This window comes from Pygoscelis adeliae, unplaced genomic scaffold (assembly GCF_000699105.1).
Source record: "Pygoscelis adeliae isolate BGI_AS28 unplaced genomic scaffold, ASM69910v1 Scaffold113, whole genome shotgun sequence".
In the NCBI taxonomy this organism is placed as follows: domain Eukaryota; kingdom Metazoa; phylum Chordata; class Aves; order Sphenisciformes; family Spheniscidae; genus Pygoscelis; species Pygoscelis adeliae.
The window spans coordinates 10,965,530-10,989,887 of NW_008825108.1; the positions used below are offsets into that span (position 1 = coordinate 10,965,530).

A 24,358-nucleotide genomic window follows, 5' to 3' on the forward strand; every position below is an offset into this window, starting at 1 on the left:
TTCCAGGGGGGGGCAATATAATTAAATTTAGAAAAAAATAGACATATCAAAAGAAAGAAAATTCATAGCTTTTGTAACAAAACAAAATAAACCCTTGCATAGATACTACTGCTTAAAAGCACTCAAATTAAAATTGACATATTTCCAGATGTTAGCATCTATTTCTATCTTTTAATTCAAATAATATGTGCAAGATTTTAGGATGATATCTACAAATGCTGAACAGTATCTCCTCCAGTCATGCATTTTGATTCATTTTTTTCTTTCTGGAGAGTTGACCATTTCCAGGAAATTTCTCAGAGATGCTCTTTATCACATAAGACCTGAGAGTTTTTGTTTTTCCAAATGGTTGGAAAATAACTTTTTTTCCCCCCCTTTTTTTTTTTACACTACTGTTGTTGTGTAGGTGTAATTTTTTAAAAAGAAGATCAAAGTCTAGCAGCTAAAATATATTACTTTACTTGATGGATATTTTTTCAGCATGGTCAGTATGAGTGAAAAAGTTAGGAGGACAAGAGCACATGAAAGAGGGCAAGTAACTTAGTTATCTTCCAGGCCCATTTACTCTAAATTTTGACAAAATTCTAAAAAGAAAATAATTCAAGATTAATATCAGTTTTTACAACTTACTTTTCTTTCAAATATACTAATTTGAAATATTGATTTGAGGTAATTTGCAAATAATATTTGGAATCTGCAATTCTAAAATTTTAAACTGAATGGAAGAAAGTACAGTTCCAGATTTTTTAAGATCCATCTGTGCTAATAGACAAAAAGTGGGTTAAGTGTCCTTAAAATATCATTCTGCCTGAGTGTTTCTGGATTTTCTCCAGGTAAATAATCTTTTTTTTATATCTTGTGAGAAAAACAGTGGAACTGTGGATTAGCTCAAGAGTTCCTTTGTACAGAAAAGACTGCAAGACTGAGTTCTCATGCTAGTCAAAGAAACAGCAGAATCATGTCTTTACATCTTGGTTTTGAGGTGAAAACATCATTACATTATACAATAGGATCCTGTAGGAAGTTTCTATGAGAAAAACAGTTGTTCGAAGGGATGGATATCTTCTAACCAAATATTTGTTACCTCATGGGATATACTTAAATTTTGGTGTCACCAGGCACAGGAAATGAGAAGTCACTTAGTGAAAATTGAACTACTTATTCAACCAGTGAATGTCAATCACCAATTATGTGTCTCTAGTTAATGCACTATATATACCATTTCTTTTTCTTTGGCTTATGATTCTGATTTTATATTTAAACAATAAACTTGGTATCTCTGATCTCTAGGGGATTGTCTTATCTCAATTTAAGAAGATGAACTGAAGCATAACGTGCTATGGCAAATGCTTGCATACCAGGGTGTATGAAGAGGAGGCATGAGGAAAAACAAATGTCCACATACATACTATTAGGGATATAATTATATGTATTATAGTATATGCATATGTGTATTGCACATACATGTATTAGGAACTTTACTGAATGGCAATGCTTTTAAGTCTTGTTCAGAGGAATAAAGCTGTGGAAGTGATTACAGCTGAGCTGCAGTGGTAAATGTAACCTGTTAACTCAAGTTGGAATAACTGGTAGAGTTAAAAGGGCTCCCTACTAGAATAAAATGCCATTTGTGGGAAAACATAGTAACAGCTGACCTTAGAGACAAACTACAGATTGAGGTCTCCATCTACCTTGCCACTGAACTATGAAAATACAAAGCCTCAGGAATAGGTATGATTCTTCTGAATTCATTGTCTCTTAATCAGCAGTGTATTTTAGTCATGCAACCAGATTCAGTGAAGCAACATATCTTTAGGCAGGCAAGTGATATCAACAATGTTTTTGAGCAGGGTTAAATATCACACCTGGTTCATTGTGCCAAAGGGACAATTTTACCACTATGTATTTTTAACTTTATTTTTATTTTTTGCTTGCTCAATGCCTGAAAATGGATTATTTATTAATATTACAAATACTCCAATATGAAAATATTACAAGGGGCTAGAATCTAACCAAAATCTAAATATACTCTGGTAGCTGAATCAACACTTCCATATCAAGAATATCATAGATAACATTCTTTGAATATAGATTTTACAGTTATTAGAAATCTAAAAATAAAGACCATTTGCTTTCATAGACAAAGTTATTTCCTTCTTATTCAATAGTTCATCTTTTACACCTTTGTTTCTTAGTAGCTTATTGTGCTTCTGTGTAAAAGGTGTGCAGATAGCATGCAAAGGATGTTAGTATCTCTAATATTATTATCTCTAATATCTCCTTAATATCTCTAATTTTAAATATCCAATCACATTCTATAAATAAACACCAATTTAACTGCGGCACGCAATCATAACCTTAAGTCAATTGACAAATACATAGCATCTGGGAATGGTTAGAAAGATGAGAAGAAATAGTTATCTACATCCACTATTTCAAGCCATATGGATAAATTCCTCTTCTGTATGAAAATGAGTATTAGTGATAAATGAATGATATTGCATGTACATGGAATATAGAAAAACATCCCAATCAGAGTAATGGGGAAAAATCCTGCGTGTCCAGATGGTATCTGTGTAATGTATGAGATTAAATCATAATTACGGTGGAATTAGGAATAGCAAGGGTCTGGTAGCATGTTCTACTGCTGGTAATATCTTTCCTACACAGGAAATCTTCCAGTTCTGCTTCTGTATGCAAGGAGAAGTGATTTTCAGATCTTAGTTACATTTGAATAGTGAATCAATTAATATATCTATGAATATTTGCACACTTTAAAAGGGTAAAAAACTTACTATTAAAGAGTCTAAAAAAACAACATTGACATTCTTTCAGAAACTTTACATGGAAATTTTATTTTCATTTTTCTTTTCTTTTTTTTCCCAATTGTTTATCATACACGTTTTTCATTGTAATTTTCCATAAATATATATGGACAAGCTTGACATATTAGACACTAGTACAAGCCTGGAATAGAAGTTAATGAGCAAGTATGCATTTAAATACAATGTAATGCAGCGCATAAGCATTTTACAGGGTTAATATACATTATGAACAATGAATTTTGTCAGGTCAAAAAAGGATTTGGCATCTAGAACGAGAATGTTATCATTCACCCAGATCTCTTTGGAACATAAATAGCACCTCTAGCTAATAAATGATTGTCAAAAAAAAAAAAAATCTAGCCAATATATTCAAGTAAAAACCGTACAGTATTGCAAAATACAAAAAGGAAGAAAAAAATTTGTTAGTCAACAACAATGGCTACTGCATGTTTAATTATTGCATAGCAATACCAAGTTCTGTTGGTAGACTGCAGATATGGTGAACTTTCCAAGTAGGCTATAAGTGGAAAATGCACCTATGTCACACTTCAGGAAGGGTATTTATGTAAGTAAGTGCTTTATGTACCACTCCGAAAAAATCTCTCAATAACTTTAAGGTAGAACTTTTAAAGAGTCAGAGCAAATGAGACTTTTCACTGGCTTGCCTACTTGCAGACAAAATAAAAAAAAAAACCAACCTGGAAAAGGTATGAAAAATCGTCAGCTTTTTTAGAGCTTAGTGTTCTGGAGAGTTTCCCATAATAATTTAACAGGAATATTGTTTGCAGGGCCTTCAGTATCCTTATTCTCCATCCTTTTTACAAGAATATCATGCCCCTCATATGATCTTGTCATACATACTACAATAGATGCAAACTCAGTCTATGTGTTGCAGTCTGTTCAGAGATCATCTAGTTAAATACTTCCACAGCAAAAACAACCGACCGGCCCCTCCACCAACAGTGTAGGTTTTACAGTCTAACAACAATGAAAATTCTCAGTGATCCTAGGCCACTTTGAATGGAGTCATGTTTGAAATACCAGTGTTACGTAATATTGCTGTTTTCTGAATGAATTTCTAACATAAATAAAACCAGCAGAAACTGAAAAATAATAAAATATACTCTTGTAGAAAACCTTTTCTGTCATTTGCTGAAGTCTTTTATCTGCTTACAAATATGCTTATCAGGCACAGTATGCAACTAACTGTAAGACATTATATATATTTTATATATACATAAATATATATAATATATATAAATTAGTTTTATATATAGGGGAATACATATATACACACATACAGACATATGCATATATGTTCCCTTACATATAAATCTATATATACATTCCCAAAAGACATAAACCATTTTCTCTGGAAATAACAAAAATGAAGATTATAAACTGCTGAAGGAACGCTTGAAAAGAAATAGATAATTTCCTTTGGGGTTAAACAGATTTGTTTGGATATTTATTTAAATATATCCTCTATATTTTATAATCTACATTCAGAGTTTATGTTTGACTTTTTTTATTTACATAGGTTATTAAAATAATACATATTGTGCGTTAATTTAGGGACTGATTCATTAGGAATATTATGCAGGCATAGCTAAATTTGCCAGTTGCAACAAATCCTGCATTTGCTGTGTTATATCTGATACTCCTGAGATTTTATATGGAGAAAATAAGGCTGAAGCCTCCACTGAAGCCACGTCACCTCCAATGTCTGGTAAAGCTCTTTGAGAGGTTTTTTTATGTTGGCTTCAGTGGACTTTGTACTAGGTCCTAGAAGGCAAGAATGGTTTGCAGACTAAAAAGAAGAATATCTTTGAAGAAACAATCATCTTTGTTTTTGTAAAGAGCATATGAAGAACAATCATTATTCCTTGGCCCCAGTCCAACATTTTGTGACCATCTCCCTCAACTGCCCCACAAAAGGGGGGGCAAGCTAAAATTCTGTATTATTTCTAAACCAAAGAAACTTTTTTTCCAGGGATGCAAAATGCAAAGTAAACTGTTTGGATGCATTAATGTTTTTGTAATTTAATAATGTAATTATTAAATGTTTCCATTTAATTACTTCCACTAATTCAGAAATGGAAAGAAAACCAAAAAAAAAAGAGGGCCAGCATCTCACAGAAAGGGCAGTAGACTTTGGATATCCAAATAACACATTGAGTTTTTATACCAGTTCAGTGATGTAAAAACTACACCAGTATGGGTTATATCTTTAGATTTAATAAAACTATGCCAACTGATACAAGAATTTGGTCATAAATATGCACTGCCTTAAAAATAGAACTGTAAGTAGCTTCAAATATTTGGGAGACTTTCTAATAGTCTGTACAGGTTTTATCATTATGCTTTTTGTTAACTGTACTCTTCCAGGGTCGTGCAAATCTCCAAACTTCAATTGAGAGGTAGATGACGAGAAAAATTTGAACTGCAAAACAACAACATGCAAATTATGTTGAAATTACATAGCAATGCTTATGAAATTGTGATCAAAAAGGTGATAACACATGCAAACACTTTCTATATATATATATATATATGCACAAATATCAGAAAAGCACCCACCCCCAAAAAAGTCCAGAGAGCCTTATTAAAATTGATAAGTCATCTCGGAAAATAATTATTTAAAAATTCCCTTTATATTCCTCTCTGTGAGTAGAAAAATAGTCATCTATAGAGAAACTAACAAGAGTTGCCTCAATTCAATTTTGTTGTAGGCAAAATTGTCAGTATCAGTTACAGCATGTTCGTCTATAAAAGTGGTCATTGGCTTTGTTTAGTGAAATCCTGATGGCTGCCCCAAATCTGGCTGTATGTGGTATCTGTAGCTTATTATGTACCTGAATAATACCTCCCCACTAATACTCACAACCATCCAGACCTGAAAGTAGCAAGTGAAAAGGTTGCTTAGGCATTTGAGGACAGAGAATGACAAGCAAACATTTAAGAGAAGTCACTACGTGCCAGGCCCAAATTCTTTGTGTTACATCAAAATGGAGAATGGGGTAGGGAACCTTCGAGAGGAACGAGAGTTCTCTGGGAGGAACAATTATGTACACACTGCCAAATGTTTTTTTAAGCACACTGGATGCTGATATGCAAAAAGACCATTAAAATTCATGTGAATTTTGAATCGTGATGTCAGTGAAATTGCTGCCGTTCACTTCAGCAGTAAGTAAAGTTGAACTTTCTCTCATAAGGACAGCATTATTGAAAAAAAAAAAAATCTAGTTGAAGATAAAATAAGACTTTCCCTAACTCTGTCAAAACAGTTCACAAATCACACTTCTGAAATAAAAGGATTGTAGTCTGACTACTTATGCTACAGGTTTTCATATGAAAAGATCCATTTGTGAACTTAATGGAAATACAGAACTGACAACATTTGCAACCACAGTTCAATGGCGAGAGGTTGGAGGGTGAACTTTTGATATGTTCTTGAAAAAGTACTGAGAATTATTGGTGAGAAGTCTTTTTCTGGAATTGGAAAGGACAACACAGAAGAACCCTCCGGCTACTAGAGAATACGATGTCAGAAAACCCTAAAGAGAGAAAAGTATCTGGATGTCTACTCTGAAACTACTTGAAATTTAACCTTGAAGCTAAATAGGAAAAATATTATTGATGTTATCCCCTTTCCTACTAATTTTAAAATTTTGGCACTATTTTTCTTGATTGATCAAATAAGAGCAAGATGATAATTAGGCTCAGTGATACTGTGGCAGAGAAATGAAGAAGATGAAGTATACATGAGTATAAATGAGATTAAAAGCAATTAAGGATTTGCTTGCACTGACTGACAGAGACTACAGACTCCATAGTGCATAACAGATGCATCTGGTATGTCTTGAAGTTTGAGAGCACATTTCTTGATTGTAGGGCAGGGGCATCTCTTAGTCCTGGCCCTGCAGTGGTCCAGACTGGGGGCAAGGTATTTAAAAGAAACCAGGGGGATTTAGAGAGATGGTATTTACCCAGGTCTTATCCTGAAAGCAGAAATGTAATGATGAAAAGATTTGCAGTACAAATTACAGCTCAGTGCAAGTACGAGTGATATTCGGGGGTTTGAAGGCGAGTTATGCTCATTTTGCTACTTTGCTGCTAAGTATAGAATTGATTCAAGGCAATTTATTGTTATTATTACTTTTAGGAATAAGAGCTACATATACAAGGCAATTGCCCCTTTAGGACCTGTTATTTGGAAGACAGTTTTTTAATTCCAGACAGTTTTTGCATAGATATGGTTCCAATTTTCTTCATTCATCTCTGGATTTTAACTTCCTTAATATTCAGTAATATCAAGAGTATTATGATGGTTTTTATTTTGTTGCTAGTATTATTATGAAAAGTAATGAAAGAGGTATAAGGAAATGTTTCACTTGACTCAATTCATACTCTATATTGCTCCAGTTGTCTGCTACATCATTTTACCCTATGGGATTAAAAATTTCATGTTGGTGAGTGGTGGTAAAGCAGCTCTTTCATTCCTATTATTTTTTAACATTATTGACCAGAGATGGAAGAGTAGTAGCTCTTCAGAGGGTTGTGTTTATATAAATTTTTATTTCCTCTGAGATAGTAACATAATTTTTGTTACTGGTGGTCAGGTGTGTCTATGGCTCAAGGAACCTTGTTTTTCCCTTATTTCCTATGCCATGTCGCATTGTATTCTGTGATCCTGCACAGAACAGGTAAGTTGCCTGCATGTTTCCTGAGAGCCTTTTTTTATCATCTTTCTTCTGAGTTCCTTATTAACTCAACAGCAACTTTTAATAGACTTAAGTCAAAACTTGACACTTGTTGTCTTCTACCCTATATTTTTAATCACGCTGTTTTTTGCAAAGAGATAATAAGCACCGAGAATTTTGCCTCAGTCATTTTGGTTCAGCCTCTATATTCACCTCTTTTCAAATAATCTCTGCCTTTCTACCACTTGCTGTCAAGAGCAGAGTGATGTTCCTGATGACTACTCTTTTGCTAAAATTTCAGTTCATCTTTCACAATCCAGTCTTTATAACTGATATTCCTCACTGTATGAAAGCTTAGTGTCTATGAAACTCCTCATCAATTCCTGGCTCTGGGCACATAGGGCCTTCGCAGATCCTGGAATTCACCCTGTATGTTTGTATAGCCAAAAACAGAGCAACGCTTTTACCTCATGGGGTGCTGGCAGGGTTATGGTTCGGAAGGAGGTGCAATGTATTTATTTCTTCTCTGAAGCTGGGGGCTGGGAGAGGAACTGTAATTTTACTGGGACTAAATCGTTCTCCTTTACACAGTTGACTGCTCAAATCTGAGCAGGTGACCCATATTTTCTCCCAAAACTCTGAGATGTACATATTTTGTTGCTGATGTGGGACTTGTAGAAGGTGTTTAGTTTTTCTGCATATAATTAGGTTAAAAGTAGGTATTTATTTCTGTACCACGCCGTGAGTAGATTCATGATGCTTCTCCCCCAAAATGGTGCTGAGATAATGAAAAAGTTCAGCATTACTGTGGAAGTTCATAGTATATAAGATGATAACCCAGCAAAACAGAAGCAAGCACTACCAAAATTTTTAGAAGAATGAAAATAATAATATTGAACACTACTCTTTCTTCAAAAGGACTCACTTATTTGCTAGATTTTACCATTAATTTTTTCTTTTGTTATTGGTGCTTCAAAGTATGTTTTACACAGCTAGCTGTCTGTCCAATATATTTGCAACTTTTTGAGATTTAAAAGAGGGCTAAAATGAATGATATTCTCTTCCCTGAATTGAATGTATGTGTATTCTGCATAAATAGTGCATAAATGTTTTATGAATCAGACCCTTAATTTTCACAATTTCTGAGGCATTTATATGAATCCCTCCAAAACAAATAGCACCTTTCCTCACCTACAAATAGAACAGAAATATTTTCACTTAATAGCTTCAGAAGATTGCACATTTAGCTTTCAAGTGCAATGCTAAATTCCGTAAAGTAAAATTGTAGACTTTTGCTTCGTTTTGCCTAAAGGAAGAGGAACAATTGTGTCCATTTTAATTGATATGAGTGCCTGTGTGAAATTGTAGACACAAGACCAAATACCCTGCACAAAAATGATACGTCAATACAAAGCTTCCAGACTGGCACCGTCAATGTGCCTTGTAGCATTTTTGCTCGACCTGGCATTACAATAAGAAGTAGCTTTTCACTAAATACATGGGAAAGGGAGGTAAGAACTGGTATAAAGTTACCTGTCTGCAAAGACCTGAAGTTAGACCTTAAATCCCCTCTCAGTAGACCATCAAACAACTAATGACTTGCCAATAAGCCCAAACATCTACTTTGAAGTCATTGCGATGAAACTGATTCAGGCTACAAGAGCCAAGGGTAAGTATCCTTTTAACATCAGCAGGTTCTGAATCTAGTCCCTTTAGGAAGACGGCTTCACAGTCCGATCCAGTTCCTTCAGCCATACAGGAACACATAACCAAACAAACTAATTGCCACTCGTTAGCAATGCAAATCTTGGTTTTAAATTCTTTTATGTACAGGCAGATTTTAGCTTAGTTTGAATTAGTGAGGTCTGAACGTACTTCGTGTTCAAATGTGTATGTTGAAGTACAATGTAGTCAGCTATCACAGGAGAATACAACTTCTGGAATATATTGTAATTCAGCTGTTTATTGTATTTTAGAGATGGTGCCCACCAATTGTTTGTCTTCTAGCCTTAACTTTTACATCCGTATTATAATTGTTTATACAGACATAATGTATCTTTTTGATCTAGTGGGCACACAAAAGAGAAAAATGTTTCAGTGTGCTTCACTCAGTCTGTCTCTTTTGAAACAAATTATATTCTTTTTAATATTAGTGGTAAGTACAGTTTGGGCAGATTATTTCAACAATACTCTAAAGATGAACACAAAGTATCTCCCCAAATAAGAGTAAGAGGTACTTTTGCATTAGATATACTTTTAAAACAAAACTGTTTGTCACTGGAAGGCTTTATATATAGCTTGATTTACCTGACTCTTGATTGTCCAGAGTCATAGTTTGATGGACTCATTTGCATGGAGCCATTACCTCTGTAATCTCAATTTTGTATCATTGAAATAAATAAACTGTAGAAAGCAATTTAACTTAGAGTCTTGCCATGGGGCAAAAATCTGTTCCCATCCAATATTGTGACTGATCATTATTACCACAAAACCTAGCCTGTGTCTTGAAGACATATTTCTAATGGAAGTCATAAATGTTGCCTTCTGAGCTATATTGCGGATTAAATATTGGTTTCTCTTTCTGAAGGATCTTCAAGAGCTTTATCAGCTCTGCTGGCAGCATCTTCGTTCTCATTGTTTGTTAATGGTTCTGCTTCCTTTGAGTCAGCATTCTTCTGTGCTTTCTGCTTCTCATCTTCTAACTTCTTTTCTTTTGCCAAAAGCCTGTAGTTAATGGCATTGCCAATGAACAACCAGATACTGGCCACAATCACAATCACTCCACAGACAAAATACATGTACTGATATTCACCAGTAACATCCACTAACCAACCTGAAATACAAAGACAAGAAGAGAGAAAAAGAGTCTTTAAAATAGAATACCCAATACAATCCAGATCCTTCCCTAGGAAAAATACCTATATATTGCCTGGTTTTGAAGTTGGAGCAGAAAAGCATTTTCAACATGTTCAAATGATCTAACATATATAGCGGAACTCTGACAAAACCTGTATTAGTCAAGCTAGCAATTGTCATTGGAATCACTGACAATGATAAAATATTGAAGAACAAAGTAAGTAAAGCTTAATGAATAGTGACAGACAGTTTTTTAGTTCTTTCATTTTCATTCTTTCATTGTCTCATTATTTTATTCAGCTCCTAATTTTGTTTCCTATTGTTTTGGAGTGACTGTTTGAAACTCACAGAGGCTGCATACAGACAATAGGATGAAGAGGTATGTGCCTTTTTAGGCTGCTGTCACTGTGCATCAGCTGCTTGCTTTTCATTTTTACTTTCCTGTGACTGGTGAAAGAGATGGAAAGGCTTGTCCCTTCAGCTATCATGCTCAGCTCCTGAGTTTTGAACTCTGAATCCTGTACCTAAAAATTACATCCACACCACTGAGATTAATTTGCTCATGAAAAGGAAAATAAAATTTAATTGTTCTTCCACTTTATGAGCCTTCTTTCTACATTTTCCCAACTGCCAAATCAACATTTGTATGTGTCCAACTATTTAGCTCTGAACTCTGCTACACTATCACTGAAATTCACAGGATAACCTGCGCACTTCAGTTTAGTATGTATTTAGATGCTTTTACTGGGTTGAAGCCATAATGCCAGCCTATTCACCTGATACACATTTACAAGCCATCAAATTATTTTAGTCTTTTCTTTATTTCACAAGCCTAGTATTAGGAAAAACTCAAATAGCACTGCAACTGTATAATTCACCTATTAGTGTAAATAGTACAATTTACTGGGTTTTATCGATGAGCAGTCTCATAAAGCTGATGATTAAAAATGAAATTCTGCATTAACATTACTTCAGCATAGTATTTTAAATGATATGAACTAGTCAAAACTGGAATTCAGCTTTTCCATGTGCTCATCCCCTTTGTTGTCTCTATTTAACAAGATAAATCAATTATTCATACAGTTATAGCACAAACACATGCTTTTCAAAACTTCTGCAAAGATAATATACTGAAAAATAAATAGTTGCATATGCTATTGCTCCATAAATATTAGATTTAATATCTGTAGAGTTAATATTGATTTCAGAACCTGACTGAAAAGGCTGGACTCCAGCGGTCACAGGCTCAGTCCCCCCACTAGGTGGCATAAGAAGAGTCTGTGTGAGAAGAATATATTTTGTTCTACCATAACCAAAATGAATTTGTATGTTAAAAGATGAGGGAAATATGGAATATCTTGAGGACTATTAAACATTTACTTGTACAAATATTATTGTACTGAAGTGAGCGGAATTGTTTTGGCATATTTAAAATTTCACTCTACAGTGCTATTTTCATGCAAATAGTGAGAGTAATCCTTAAAATACTTTGATAATTATAAATGGTTTTAGGCACGTATAATCTTGCTGACTTTTGTGGCTCTGCTTATGTGGGTATAGTGTATGTTCATCAGGCAGTAATCTCAGTATCTTTATATTTTCATATTTTTGGGCTTACACTGCAACACACATTTAACGAATACTTTTTAATAAGACTTGAGCATCTATTTCTTTAGTCTCTTATATCATCAGAAACCTTAAGATTATAAAACTTACTAACAGCATTACTAAATACTGACTAAACAGCTAGCAAACAGAAAATACTTTAGATAAGACTCTTCATCCATTTTTGGTGCTAGAAGCCCAAAAGTTATGAATATAATCCAAGCTATATACCTAGGATCCCTTTAAGCTCCCCTTACACTCAAAAGAGAGAAGTTGGCAACGTTACCATCTTTTAGTCAATGTAGGATGATTCACACCCTGAATTGCCTTACACATATCTGTTGGCTATAGAAACAGGCTGAAGGACTGGCTGAGAGAGAGGCTGTGGTGTGAAATCATGCTGGGGTGCAATGCTCCACGGCAGTGCGCTGGAATCCCACCAGGCACGCATCCTGCCTAGCCTGCTGAGCATGCCCCTGTCCTTTCTGGCACCTCCCTACTGGGTTCTTCTCTCTAGAAATGCCAATCCTCTCTGTTTAGGCAAACTAAAGTTGCTATTTTGAATTTACATGGGTGCTCCTCTAGCTGCCACTAGGTTAGAGAAACTATAAGTCACTGCGAGATCTTCACAAAAAGTAACCAGTGGATTCAACCAATTCAAGAGAGTAAGAACTGTGTTGGCAAAGAGCAAACTGGAGCTGAATACACATAAAGCAAGGCTGCAAAGTTACACTGCGTGCTATCAGGAAAACATACATCTATCACATGGATTTATGGGCCAGTAGAGATATGCTCTTAATCTATCTATTGCATATGCACGCAATGTACGCCTTTAGATTTTCATGTGGATCTGCAGCTGTAAAGTGCAAAGATAATTGATGCAGTGCACTGCTGCTACAGTACATTCCTAGTCACAAAGAAAACATTAAGAATAACATTTGTATTAATTTGATATTAAATTGCAAGATTATGCTGTAATGTCTGAAAAAATGGAATAAAAGAGATTCTTACCTCCTAGAGGAGGGCCTATGAGCACAGGGCAACATTCCACGATGGTGACAAGTCCAACCGCACTGGAAAATCTGGCAGCCCCAACGAGGTCCATCAATGTCTCAAAAAGAACGCTGCTAACCATTCCAAATGCAAACCCAAAAAACACAGCATATATCACCAAGCCAGTGTAATTTGTTGCCAGAGGGCACAAGATATGACAGACTCCATTGTACAAGACAGCAAAACTAAAAAAGTACTGAATCTTTGGCCGGATAAACTTGGAGTTTGCTACGAGTCCCATTGAAGGCCTAGCAAACATGTCTACAAAGGCTAAGATAGATAGCAAAAAAGCAGCAGAATATTCATCAATTCCCTTGTGTTTGGCATAAGGAGCCAAGAATACTATTGGGGCGAAGAAACCGATAAACATAATGACATTTCCTGACAAATAGATCAGAAACCCTCTGTGTTTGAAGAGAGACAGATCTAGATATTTATTCATAGTTTGCCAAAAAGACTTCTTATTGTTTTTGTGCAAGGCAGAATCTCCTGTGCCTTTTTCAACATCTTTTTTCACAGGAGGGACTGTTTTCGGTCCAACAGGTCTCATAAGTGACCCAGCCACACAGCAGTTCAAAAGAAGTCCTCCCAGAATGAGAAAGCTTCCTTTCCAGCCAAACGCATTAAAGAGGAATTGATTGAGAGGGGCCAATGTGCTCAGAAACACTGGACTTCCAGCCATGGCCAATCCATTAGCAATGGGACGCTTCTTATAGAAATACTTGCCAATCATGGTCAAGGCAGGCTGTAAGTTGAATGCTAAACCCAGACCTAAACAACACATAAAAGACAGTATTATTGAAGGTCATGCACTAAAAAACATATCACACCTCTTTCAACTTATTTTTAAAATTACCAGTATCTAATCCAGTGATTCCCAATGAAGACAGAAACAAACTAGCATCAGAGAACGAAATACAGCTTCATTACTGCCCATGTGTATTAATGCCAAGACTATGTCACGGTGGCATTCTGCCATTTCCCCCTGTAGCACTGCAATAAAAACCAAAACTCTTTGTGTTTCAATGATAGAGACAGGGGAAATCACAGAGGAATGATGGTATCAGTGCATTGACTTACCATTTTTATATTTACTAAGCTATAAAATGCAATTCTCTTTTGGCTCATTTCACAAAAGATATTAAATGTCACCTGAGCTACAATGAATGCAGGGTGTATTTAAATGCATGGTGTATTTAAATGCATAAAACTCCTAATTTCTTATTTTCAGCCCTATTTAAGATCAAACTTGTGTACAAAAGTGGATCTTAAAATGGCTAATTATTCTGGAGCACATTCAGCTCCACTTTCCCATGTATGGAAGTCACTGCTATAGGTGGAAGAGTTGTAGAGGACATGCATGGGAGCAGACCACCCATCCACATCAGCTGAGTGTATAAGCTGAACCTCTAGGCCTTCTTTCTGTATTAAGACATCTTGGCAATAAGGTCTAAGTAGCTATGCATCTGCTGGATGGCACAGGAGAGAAGTTTTCTTCTCTGATAGGCTCATTCCTGGACCCTGACTTTATTCTTTCAGTGAGCCCCAAGTTTAGAATGTAAAAAGTTTTAGCTTTAAGAAATAATCACTGAACAAAGAAGGACTCCTTTCGTCCCAACATAAAGAAAGATGAGCTTGAATATAGGAACAAGTATTATCTCATACATTTATTACCTGCCAATTCACCTCACTCACCTTCCTTATTCTGAGGAGGTAGTTTAAAAAAAAAACACAATTTTTGATAAGGAGGTTATTTATTTTACTGGCTTTATGATCATTTTAGTTCACTGCCTTAGGCAATATCCAGGCCTTTGATGATATATGAATAATTTTATTTGGGGATTGATCCTGGGGGATTTTAAACAGAAAGCTATTGAACTGAAGTTACGCTTATCTGTGAGAGAATATGTATGTACAAACCTACAGAAAGCTGGTACTAGCTTTCGCATTTTTACTAGAATTCTGCTAGCCTCTGCCACCCCATTTGAAGTGCAACATGATTGAAAGCCAAAAGAATGAATGTGAAATTCTACACAAATGACTGTAATAAGTGCTGTCACGAGCCAATCAATTTTTATACCATAATTACGGTGCAGTTTGGAGCAGTACATACATACAGCATTTATTGAATAAAATCATCAGTTGTTCCTGAAATATCCTAAGAAATACTTTAACATCGTACCAGCTAATTTAAAGGATTAGATAGCTCAGGTAGCTGAAATGAACTGATCTTGCTACCTTCTTGGTTTGCATTGGTACAATGCCTTGCACAGTGGGTTCTTGATCAGTAAGGCTCATTGGTAGAACAGTATTAGAAATAATATAATATAATATAATATAATATAATAATCACTTTTAAACAGGACTCTTACCTCCAACGACACCAATACATAGATAAAGTTCCAGGACGCTATTGCAGAAAGAGGAAGCAATCATACCAAATGAACACAGGATACCTCCTGCTATCATCACAGGCCGGCTACCATACTTATTCACCAAAATGCTGCTTATGGGACCTGTTGGTAGAAAAAAAATATGGTAACAGGTAACTCCATCATACCTGTCTTTGTGTTTAGGATATGTTGAAATGCCTTATTCTTCCATCCTGGAAAATGTTTAGCTGTTTCTATATCGATTTGTCTTACAAACACACCCTGTGCGTTTGTGGACACATGAGCCTGGATGTGGATATATTGCCTCCACGACAATATAAATATTGATTAGTCATGGAGATGGATCAAAAGATTAAAGACATCAGACAAGCAAGAGGGATTGTTACAGTTCACAAGCAATCAATACTGAGATTGGTCAATGGAAGTTTTGAAAGTGCAGGGACTGAAGAATTTCAAGTGTGAGACAGATATCAAAACTCCACTTCACAGAGCAGGAGGAATCTCCAGGCAAGCAAACTAATAACTGATCTTAATACTGTAGCATGTCCTGGACCCCTACTTAAAACTACACATAGACTTAAAAATATTGACAGATCAGAATGTAAATCTCTGCCCCCTGAGGCTCGTTTTCCCTTACCTCATCCAGAAAGGAGTGTTAATGGGCAGTAAGATGACTATAGGTTGTCTGGGAAAATCTAAGATGTGGTTTAGTATAAAGACCTATAAACTTTGAAAATATTGCTACAGGTCCCTTTTTCCGTTTCAACTGCAATTCAGTTTATGGTATAATTACGTCCATACTAAACAAACATCTAGTGTGCAATTTAGCATGACATGCATTATATGTTTTTTAAACGACCGTGACTAGAATAGATGGTGTGCTACATATCAAGATTAAGAGGTTGTCAAAGCTCTTTAGGCGAACCTGCATACAATCTGACTGCACTATATTTGGCCCAAACCATTACGAATAGTCTTGCTTTTGCAATAACTAAACTTATCCAATTAAAAAATTTAAAAAAAATAATAAAAAGCAATAAATTTCAAACTCAAGATAAAGCAGGCACCTGGCATAAAGTGGAATGCCAATCTCTGCATCTGATTTCACTGCAAATCATTCACTGTACTGGTAACAGTTTTAAGTCTCTCTCTTTATAAATATCTAAAGGAATAAATGCCAGAAACTCCATGTGAAAAAGCCAAATCCAACCAAATTCAAAAGCGTATTTTCATACGTACAGTGTTATTTTAGACTCCACTGTTTGAATTACTTTAAATATATTAAAGTATTATTATGGATATACTGTAAATGTTAATTGCTGCTCGCATATCAACAACAAAAGTCTTACGCATATGCCGAATGATCAACTTTTACCTTACTTCCTTATGGAAATAAGCTTCTACAATACTGTTGCCCTGTGCCTGCCCATCTTTCCTAATAGCTTGTGAATCCAGAGGTCAGTTTGCAATTAACTTGACTGAAAAGCAAAGATTTGAGTGATGTTCAGATCTTACCGTTTGTGCATTCATTAAATAGCTTGGGTCATAAGGACCAAAGTTTAAAAATGGAGGACCCTGTCCAGGCAGCACAGACACTGGCCAATACATCGAGCTTTCCACCAGTAAAAGCAATCTATCTTCTTGCCCAGGCAGCTGTACCATTCAAGGTAGGTAGGAGCATAGAGGATAAGCAGAGTGGCTATTTTACTGGGGAGGTAAAGGATGCTCAGACTGAAGGCATTAGGGCTCATCTTACAGACACATAAACATAGGGGACCAGGCTCTGCTGCTCACTGAACTGCAGTTTAAGCATAACCGTATATTGAAACCAACAGACTTGAAAATCCACAGCATGGAATGGCCCACCAAATATACAATAGCCCAGAGATTTATTAAAAGACTTTAAATCACATATGAAGCACTAAAACATTTTGCTGACAGCTTATATTATGAGATACTTAACACTTCTTTATTTCCATTTGGGGGGAACCACTGAGCAGAACAGTGACGAGGTGGGGTTTCTCCTTTGAGGCCATATGGAGAAAGCAGTGAAACATGAAGGACGGACAAATGACGCTCCAAACACTTCCCAAATATATCATGCTTCTCCTGTCTTAATAAACTTGTGCTCTCATAACTATGCTGAAGCATAACTTCAATCACAATTTTTTTATTTTAAAGCTATGTTTGGACAATCAGTAGTTTGGCTCATGTTTGAATTAGAAAGAAAACCTTTTGAAATACATGAACAACACAAATATTTCCTCTGGGTCAAAAAAGCCCTTTTTAACTTGAACTCTGTTTAATTCAAAGAAAAAAGTTTCATCCTTCTATCAATTGATATTTATATTTTTGAAAATAAATTAAAGGCAATTTCCAGAAAAAAAATGAAGTTTTAATAGTTGTCATTGCTAAACATAATAACAGTATTTAACTTCAAAGATACCAAAATAATGATTTTTTAAATTATTTTCAAGTTCTTTTTCACGTGATGAGATGGAAGTATTTACAAAATTGTAAATGAAAAAATTGTGTAGTATTTGTTAACGTTCTGACCTCCCCCCAAATAAACATTGCCTTGCTGGAGTCTTACTTAAAATGTTCCTTTGCTGATCCTTAGAAAAAAACATAGGAAAGAGGCATTATACCAGGTAAATATTTGACCATACTATTGACAGATTTATTCACTACAGGCAGCACCTTGAATTGTACCCGTACATAAATACTTCAGTTACAATGGAGATAGACCTGTTGGCAATCTGTTTCTTTTCTCATTAAACAAAGACAGCATGAAAAGCCAGAAGGATAGGTGTGAGACCGAATGAAAAAGATGAGGTAAATCCACACATGTTGGAAAGAGAGGAACGGCATTAAAAAAGATTGTTGTCCAATATTGCTATATTGTTAACATTTTAAATAAAACTATGGATCAAAAAGACAGCATTGCACAGCACTGACAAAGTTTTCCAACCATAATCAAGGACAAAGATGAGCTCTGCTGTAATATCCACCCCAGAAGAGTACTGACTATAATAATCATATTCTTTAATTCTGTTCCATCAATCCTTCCTTCCTTCTCCTGTAGAACAGGAAAATGAGCCAGACTCTTGTTTGTTTAGGGGTTCGGGGAAGAGGTTTGTTTTTAGTATTTGGTTGGTTGGGTGTTTTGGGGGGTGTCCAGAAATGGCAGGTTTCGTAGTAACGAAACTTTGAGGGAGATAATTTTGCAAACAGTTCCTAATTAGGAACAAGAAAACTGGACCTCTGTGGATCTTAACTGTGGCAGTTAGGCCAGGACTGTAAGTTACAGCTTTTCACATCAGAGCATGCAATGTTAGCCTCACCTACAAGACCTGTTAGCTAGAGGTCAAATATGGATGTATTAACTTAGGTAGGCAGTGGATGAAGACACCAGAGACAAAGCTGTCTGATGGGTCGGAGCTCTGTACTTTCAAATGACCTAAATCTGGAACGTATTATGAATTTAAAATTCCTTTAAACATAATATTCTCTTTGAGATGTTTTCCTTAAGTTAATTATGTGTATTTACCATCACAGCTCCATTTAATTTTGGGTTTTCTTTTAGTGTATTCCAGTATTTTGATTTAAAATTTGTGCACGTGGGAAATGCTAATTGTTCTATAAGCCATAAAGTTAGTTTAAGCTTGCTCCCTAAGTTATCTAGGAACCCTTCCAATCTGATGAGTAGGTTAAAGAATTTCTTGTGACATCTGTGTATATAGTTGGTTTTGGAGTCTCATAAAATGATGTATATTCATACCTAAACATACATGAATCTACATAAATTCCAGCTGTTTGCCGGCCATCATACATTTTATAGCGATGCACAAATTTCATTTCACATCTAACAGCTTCTACAATTATTTAAGCAATGCTCACATGCCAGCATGTACCTACATTCCTTGCATATTTTTTCTTTTTAGCAGAAGGAAGATTAAGCTGTTTAAGTACTGTAACACTGCCAAAATCATGCTATACATCAATGCACGTTAATGCATTAAAGGACTGCTGGATCTCCGAGTCTACTTTCCCGAAGCCTGAAGTAACTACGTAACAGATGTTAAGTCAGGAAGCCCACAAGAACGTTTACTCTGATCTCTCCCTTAGCACCTACAAACCATCAGCCACAGAAGACTATACACTTCCTAAACCAAATTTAAGACCATTATCATAATATGCTAACAGACTCCTGGCTGTATTTTTGTTTTATATCTTCCTGTTTGAGGCAAATGACCAGACTGTGAGAAGGAGCAAGACAGCAACTGTAACCGGTGCCACTGAAAAACAGTTTCAGGAAGGGCTGTGCAGCAGGACACAAATGCTTTAGAAGACAAGAAAAAATAGCAGCTTTTCACACTCTTCGTCATATGTGAAGGGAAAGATGGCAAAAGTCATTTCAGCTATGTGAGCAGAGACTGGCTCATGCATTTGGGAGCTGTTTATGATGTTTTATACAAAGCCTATAACGATGTGACACCTACGTTCTGTTTTGATGGCTCAGCAGAACAGTCACTTGCACATCTGTATTGTGCAAAATGTGAAGACAATGCTGCTTTCGCTGGTCTTCAATAACAAGACCACTCTAAAGAAATATATTGCTTACAAATGAGATTAATTATTTATTATAACTACGGTAGCAATAATCCATATTTTTCTCCCACTTCCAAGTTTACCTTTTCAATCACCATTTAAATCTTCTTTCTTCTGCTAAGCCATACTGTTGCAAATGAAAAGTAATAAAAAGACTACATAACTGAATAATAAGTAGATTTAAAAAGCAGATGTTTGAAGAAATAATCACTTTTTTCCCCTTAAAAGATGCTTATTGTGCTAATATGATTTAAACATAACTTGAACATTAAAGTTTCTTTTTAAAGAAATGTACTGCTTGCTATTTTTGTGGAAATTAATAGAGGGCTCAAACTATGCACTATAAATTTAATATTCTTTCTCATATAGTTACATTCTCAGAGATACACACACACTCATATACACACATCTATCCATTTACTCACTTTTTTCAGCCCTAAGAAAATACACACTTCAAAAAATGATCTGACTCTGGAGACAATGCAACAACTTTGTATCTAGCATCTCTAAAAGCTTAAAGGATGCAAACCAGATAACAATGTTTCCATTTCATAATACCTTGAGGTAATAGCACAGGCAGATGAGTTTTAAGGCCATGAAATAGAATGAAGGAAGATTTATTTGGCATAAAATCTATATCTTGCTCAGCTCTCAGGTAGAATAACATTTATAAGTCCAAATGTATTAGGTACACTCCATTAATTTGTAAGAGGAAGAGAATCTAGGACACTAGAATTCTTGCTGCCTTTTCTCTTTTCCATCAAATTTTCTTAAAAAAATAAAAAAAAATATTTACTTTAGACAGTTCTCCCATAAATAGACACCACTTTCTGTGAGGGATGAAAAAATGTTCTGCAACTTAAATGTATAATAATTAGTCAGAATGGTTATAATAGTAGGGATTGGTTTGTAGCAGTATCAAGTTGCCACAATTGTCTTTTATGTCCATGATGAAGTCATCTTTGGGTCTATCCTATATTTATATTCACTGTAGGAATGAAAGCTTCTTTAAAAAATATATAATCTAGGTTTTAGTATTTAATTTATTTGTCTTGGTTTTATTTCTTGCTGCTATAGTACAGAGATGTAATTAAAGATCATTCACATATGTAATTTGTTTCACATACAGCCAGTGCATTTATGTTTTTTTATTTTGCTACCTGCATTATTTTTAGTATGGAACTAGAGATGAACCTTCTTGATATAAAGGTAATTTTTTAAACATATATTGACAATGTCATACAGTGTTCACAGTGTCATTGATCCAAAGCAACCTGAAATGACTCAGTCGGAACAATATGACATTTATTTAAATGAAGTGAATTGCTGAAAGAAGTTGAAGATAAATGCAATAATAATATTTCAAGTTGCAGTAATGCAATATTGTAGATTGCATCCTGTCAAGTGATTTAAACACAAGTACATTTTCAGCCATCTGCTCTGCAGATTCAATGCAGCTATCTTTCCAGTCCAGCTTTATTTTTTATTTCTGTTTCCTACAAGGCTGGAAAAGCCTGAGGAGCTCCAGGAATTAACATTAGGATAAACTACTTGCTAATATAAGTCAGACTTTCTTTTTCTCTTTTTTTTTTCGTTTTCCTTTTTTTTCTTTTTCTTTTCCTTTTCCTTTTTCTTTTTCTTTTTTCTTTTTTTTAATATAAAATCCATTTGCAGGAGCTGATTTGCTTTGTTTGGCAAAGAATCCTCAATATTTTGCTAAAGTAGAGCCTTATCTTTCACTTTAAAACAACTCCTTCAATGACATATGCTTTAAGCAAGTACTTAGTACTACTACTGGAATGTCATGTCTGGCATCCAGAGGAAAAGCAACTCAAAATTGATTCTGATCATGTTTAAAACCTGTTCATTAAGTTGGAAAATGCTTTAAAAATAGGCTGCTTTTCTCAAGCAGGACTAAGTCAAAATACTGAGCATTCTGTGACAGTCTTATCTCTAATTCAAAAACTTTGGCTAAATACTTTTAGTACTCTTGGATAGGCATTTAGAGAAGGCAGACAGAAAAAAATCCAAAAAAGAATCAATGAATTTGAAAATATTAGAATGTCATGCAACTATTTTTGTGTTAGATTCTTTATCACATTTCTGGGAATGGTAACCTGCATTTCTGACATATCCTATGTGTTCGTGTAACAGCAATGAAGGTAACATAGTTCAACAATTGTTGGAAAGCTTTCTCTGTAGTTCCTCTGTGCATTTGGCAGTATTTTTTTTCCATTTCATATAACATTTACAACTGGCTGCACTGATTCCATAAACCTAGGTAATATAGTAACCTTGACAGAAAGCAAAGAGAAAAAAATGCTCTTGCAATAGATATCACCAAAAAGAAATGGCTAACATGGAGTTAGGGTCGCTTAACTATGAGTTAAGATAGCTCAGCAGCTGAAAGCACAGCATGCTGGGGAGTAAGCAGTCGATCGTTCAACCATCCATCACACTTTGCTCATCACTCTCCCTCCTCTAACTACATTTCCTCAGTGTCATTACCCTGAATGCACACATTCTCATTTGTGTCCTGAAGGATCCTTGAATTCTATTAAGTTTCCATCCTTTGATTACTAATGAGGATTAATTTGACCTTCAGATATTCCTTAGGACTTTTATAAAAAATACAGTAACCGTGTGTGGTAACCCATAGGAGCCTGGCTGATGGTAGAGCGCCTCAACACACTGGCTGCTTCTCATGGTTCCTCCTCCCAAAAGGTTACATCTGATAATTTTGAACTGATGTGCTCAAGTCAGGAACACGTACGTCTGGCTGCAAATATAAGTTGTCTGTTTCCCAAAATGTTCAGAAGAAACAAAATAAGTGATCAGTGGTGCTGGTGGTTGCTCTAACTGTACTGCTTTTATGTAGAAATTACAGATCCTTGATCTGTTTTGGTATTTTGTTTTTTTTTTTTCCCAGTGATACATCAGAGACATGAACCAAGGGCATTACGTATTTTGATTAAAGGTGTTGTTTGGCTTACAGTTTTTTTTCTTGTTTGCTAGGGTGCAAATGTGTATGGAGTTATGGACCATGTAATTTAGAAAACATCTTCAAGTTCACAAATTACTCTATATCTATGAATTTAAAAAAGTTGGAAAATCACCCAGTTTTTAATCAAGGACTAGCCATGCTACATGGATATTATTTACATGGATACATATCGATGCTTTATATTAATTATCTTTTGCATGCTCTGCTACAGAATTTTTTTCATGAAAGGCTAAAACACTTGATCACAAAGCAGAAGACTTTAACATGATTTATGACATTTCTTTTAAAATTAGCAATATGAAACTTCATAATATTTAGTAGGAAATGAGTGTAATTCTATGAGCTGCTGAACACTCAGCAGTTTTCAGAAACATTTATGGTCATGGACTACAAAGAAAAGTTCTGTCCCAAAATTAATTGCCCAAATTTCACGTTGACACATTTATTGTGAAATGAAGTCAGATGCAGCAAAATATTTCAGCATTTTTTTAAACTTTCCTTATATTTGTATTCCTGTTACCTTCAGTATCACTGAGTAAAGTGGAGCCCATGCATAGATTAAGTTGGGGGCCCAACTTAAATGCCTCTATGCAAACGCACGTAGCATGGGGAAGAAGCAAGAGGAGTTAGAGATGTGCGCACGCCTGCAGGGCTACGACCTTATTGGCATCACAGAGGCATGGTGGGATGGCTCCTATGATTGGAGTGTTGGGATGGAGGGATACAGGCTCTTTAGGAAGGACGGGCAGGGGAGATGAGGAGGTGGTGTCACCCTCTATGTCAATGACCAGCTGGAGTGCATGGAGCTCTGCCTGGGGATGGATGAGGAGCCGACCGAGAGCTCATGGGTCAGAATTAAAGGGAAGGCAGGGACAGGTGACATTATGGTGGGGGTCTGCTACAGGCCACCTGACCAGGAAGACCGAGCGGATGAGGCCCTCTATAGACAGATAGGAGCAGCCTCACGCTCAGAAGTCCTGGTCCTCATGGGGGACTTCAACCACCCCGACATCTGTTGGAGGGACAACACGGCAGGGCATAAGCAATCTGGGAGGTTCCTAGAATGCATCAATGATAACTTCCTTCTCCAAGTGGTAGAGGAGCCAACGAGGAGAGGTGCTATGCTGGACCTTGATCTCACCAACAAGGAGGGGCTGGCAGAGAATGTGAAGCTCAAGGGCAGCCTGGGCTGCAGTGACCACAAAATGGTGGAGTTCAAGATCCTTAGGGCACCGAGGAGGGCGCACAGCAAGCTCACTACCCTGGGCTTCAGGAGAGCAGACTTTGGCCTCTTCAGGGATCTGCTTG

At 35.8% G+C, this 24,358-nt stretch overlaps 1 protein-coding gene across 1 annotated transcript in view; it reads right to left on the reverse strand.

The window, feature by feature from the left end:
• Positions 1-4,914: 4,914 nt before the first annotated feature.
• The window catches only part of SLC16A7 (solute carrier family 16 (monocarboxylate transporter), member 7), a 43,001-nt gene continuing 23,557 nt past the window's right edge, over positions 4,915-24,358 (reverse strand). The window contains exons 2-4 of the mRNA XM_009327592.1: positions 15,415-15,558; positions 13,001-13,813; positions 4,915-10,361 (exon numbers count right to left, since the gene is read on the reverse strand). Coding sequence (XP_009325867.1) covers positions 10,090-10,361; positions 13,001-13,813; positions 15,415-15,558 — 1,229 coding nt within the window. The 3' untranslated portion in view covers positions 4,915-10,089. The remainder of the gene's footprint in view (positions 10,362-13,000; positions 13,814-15,414; positions 15,559-24,358) is intronic.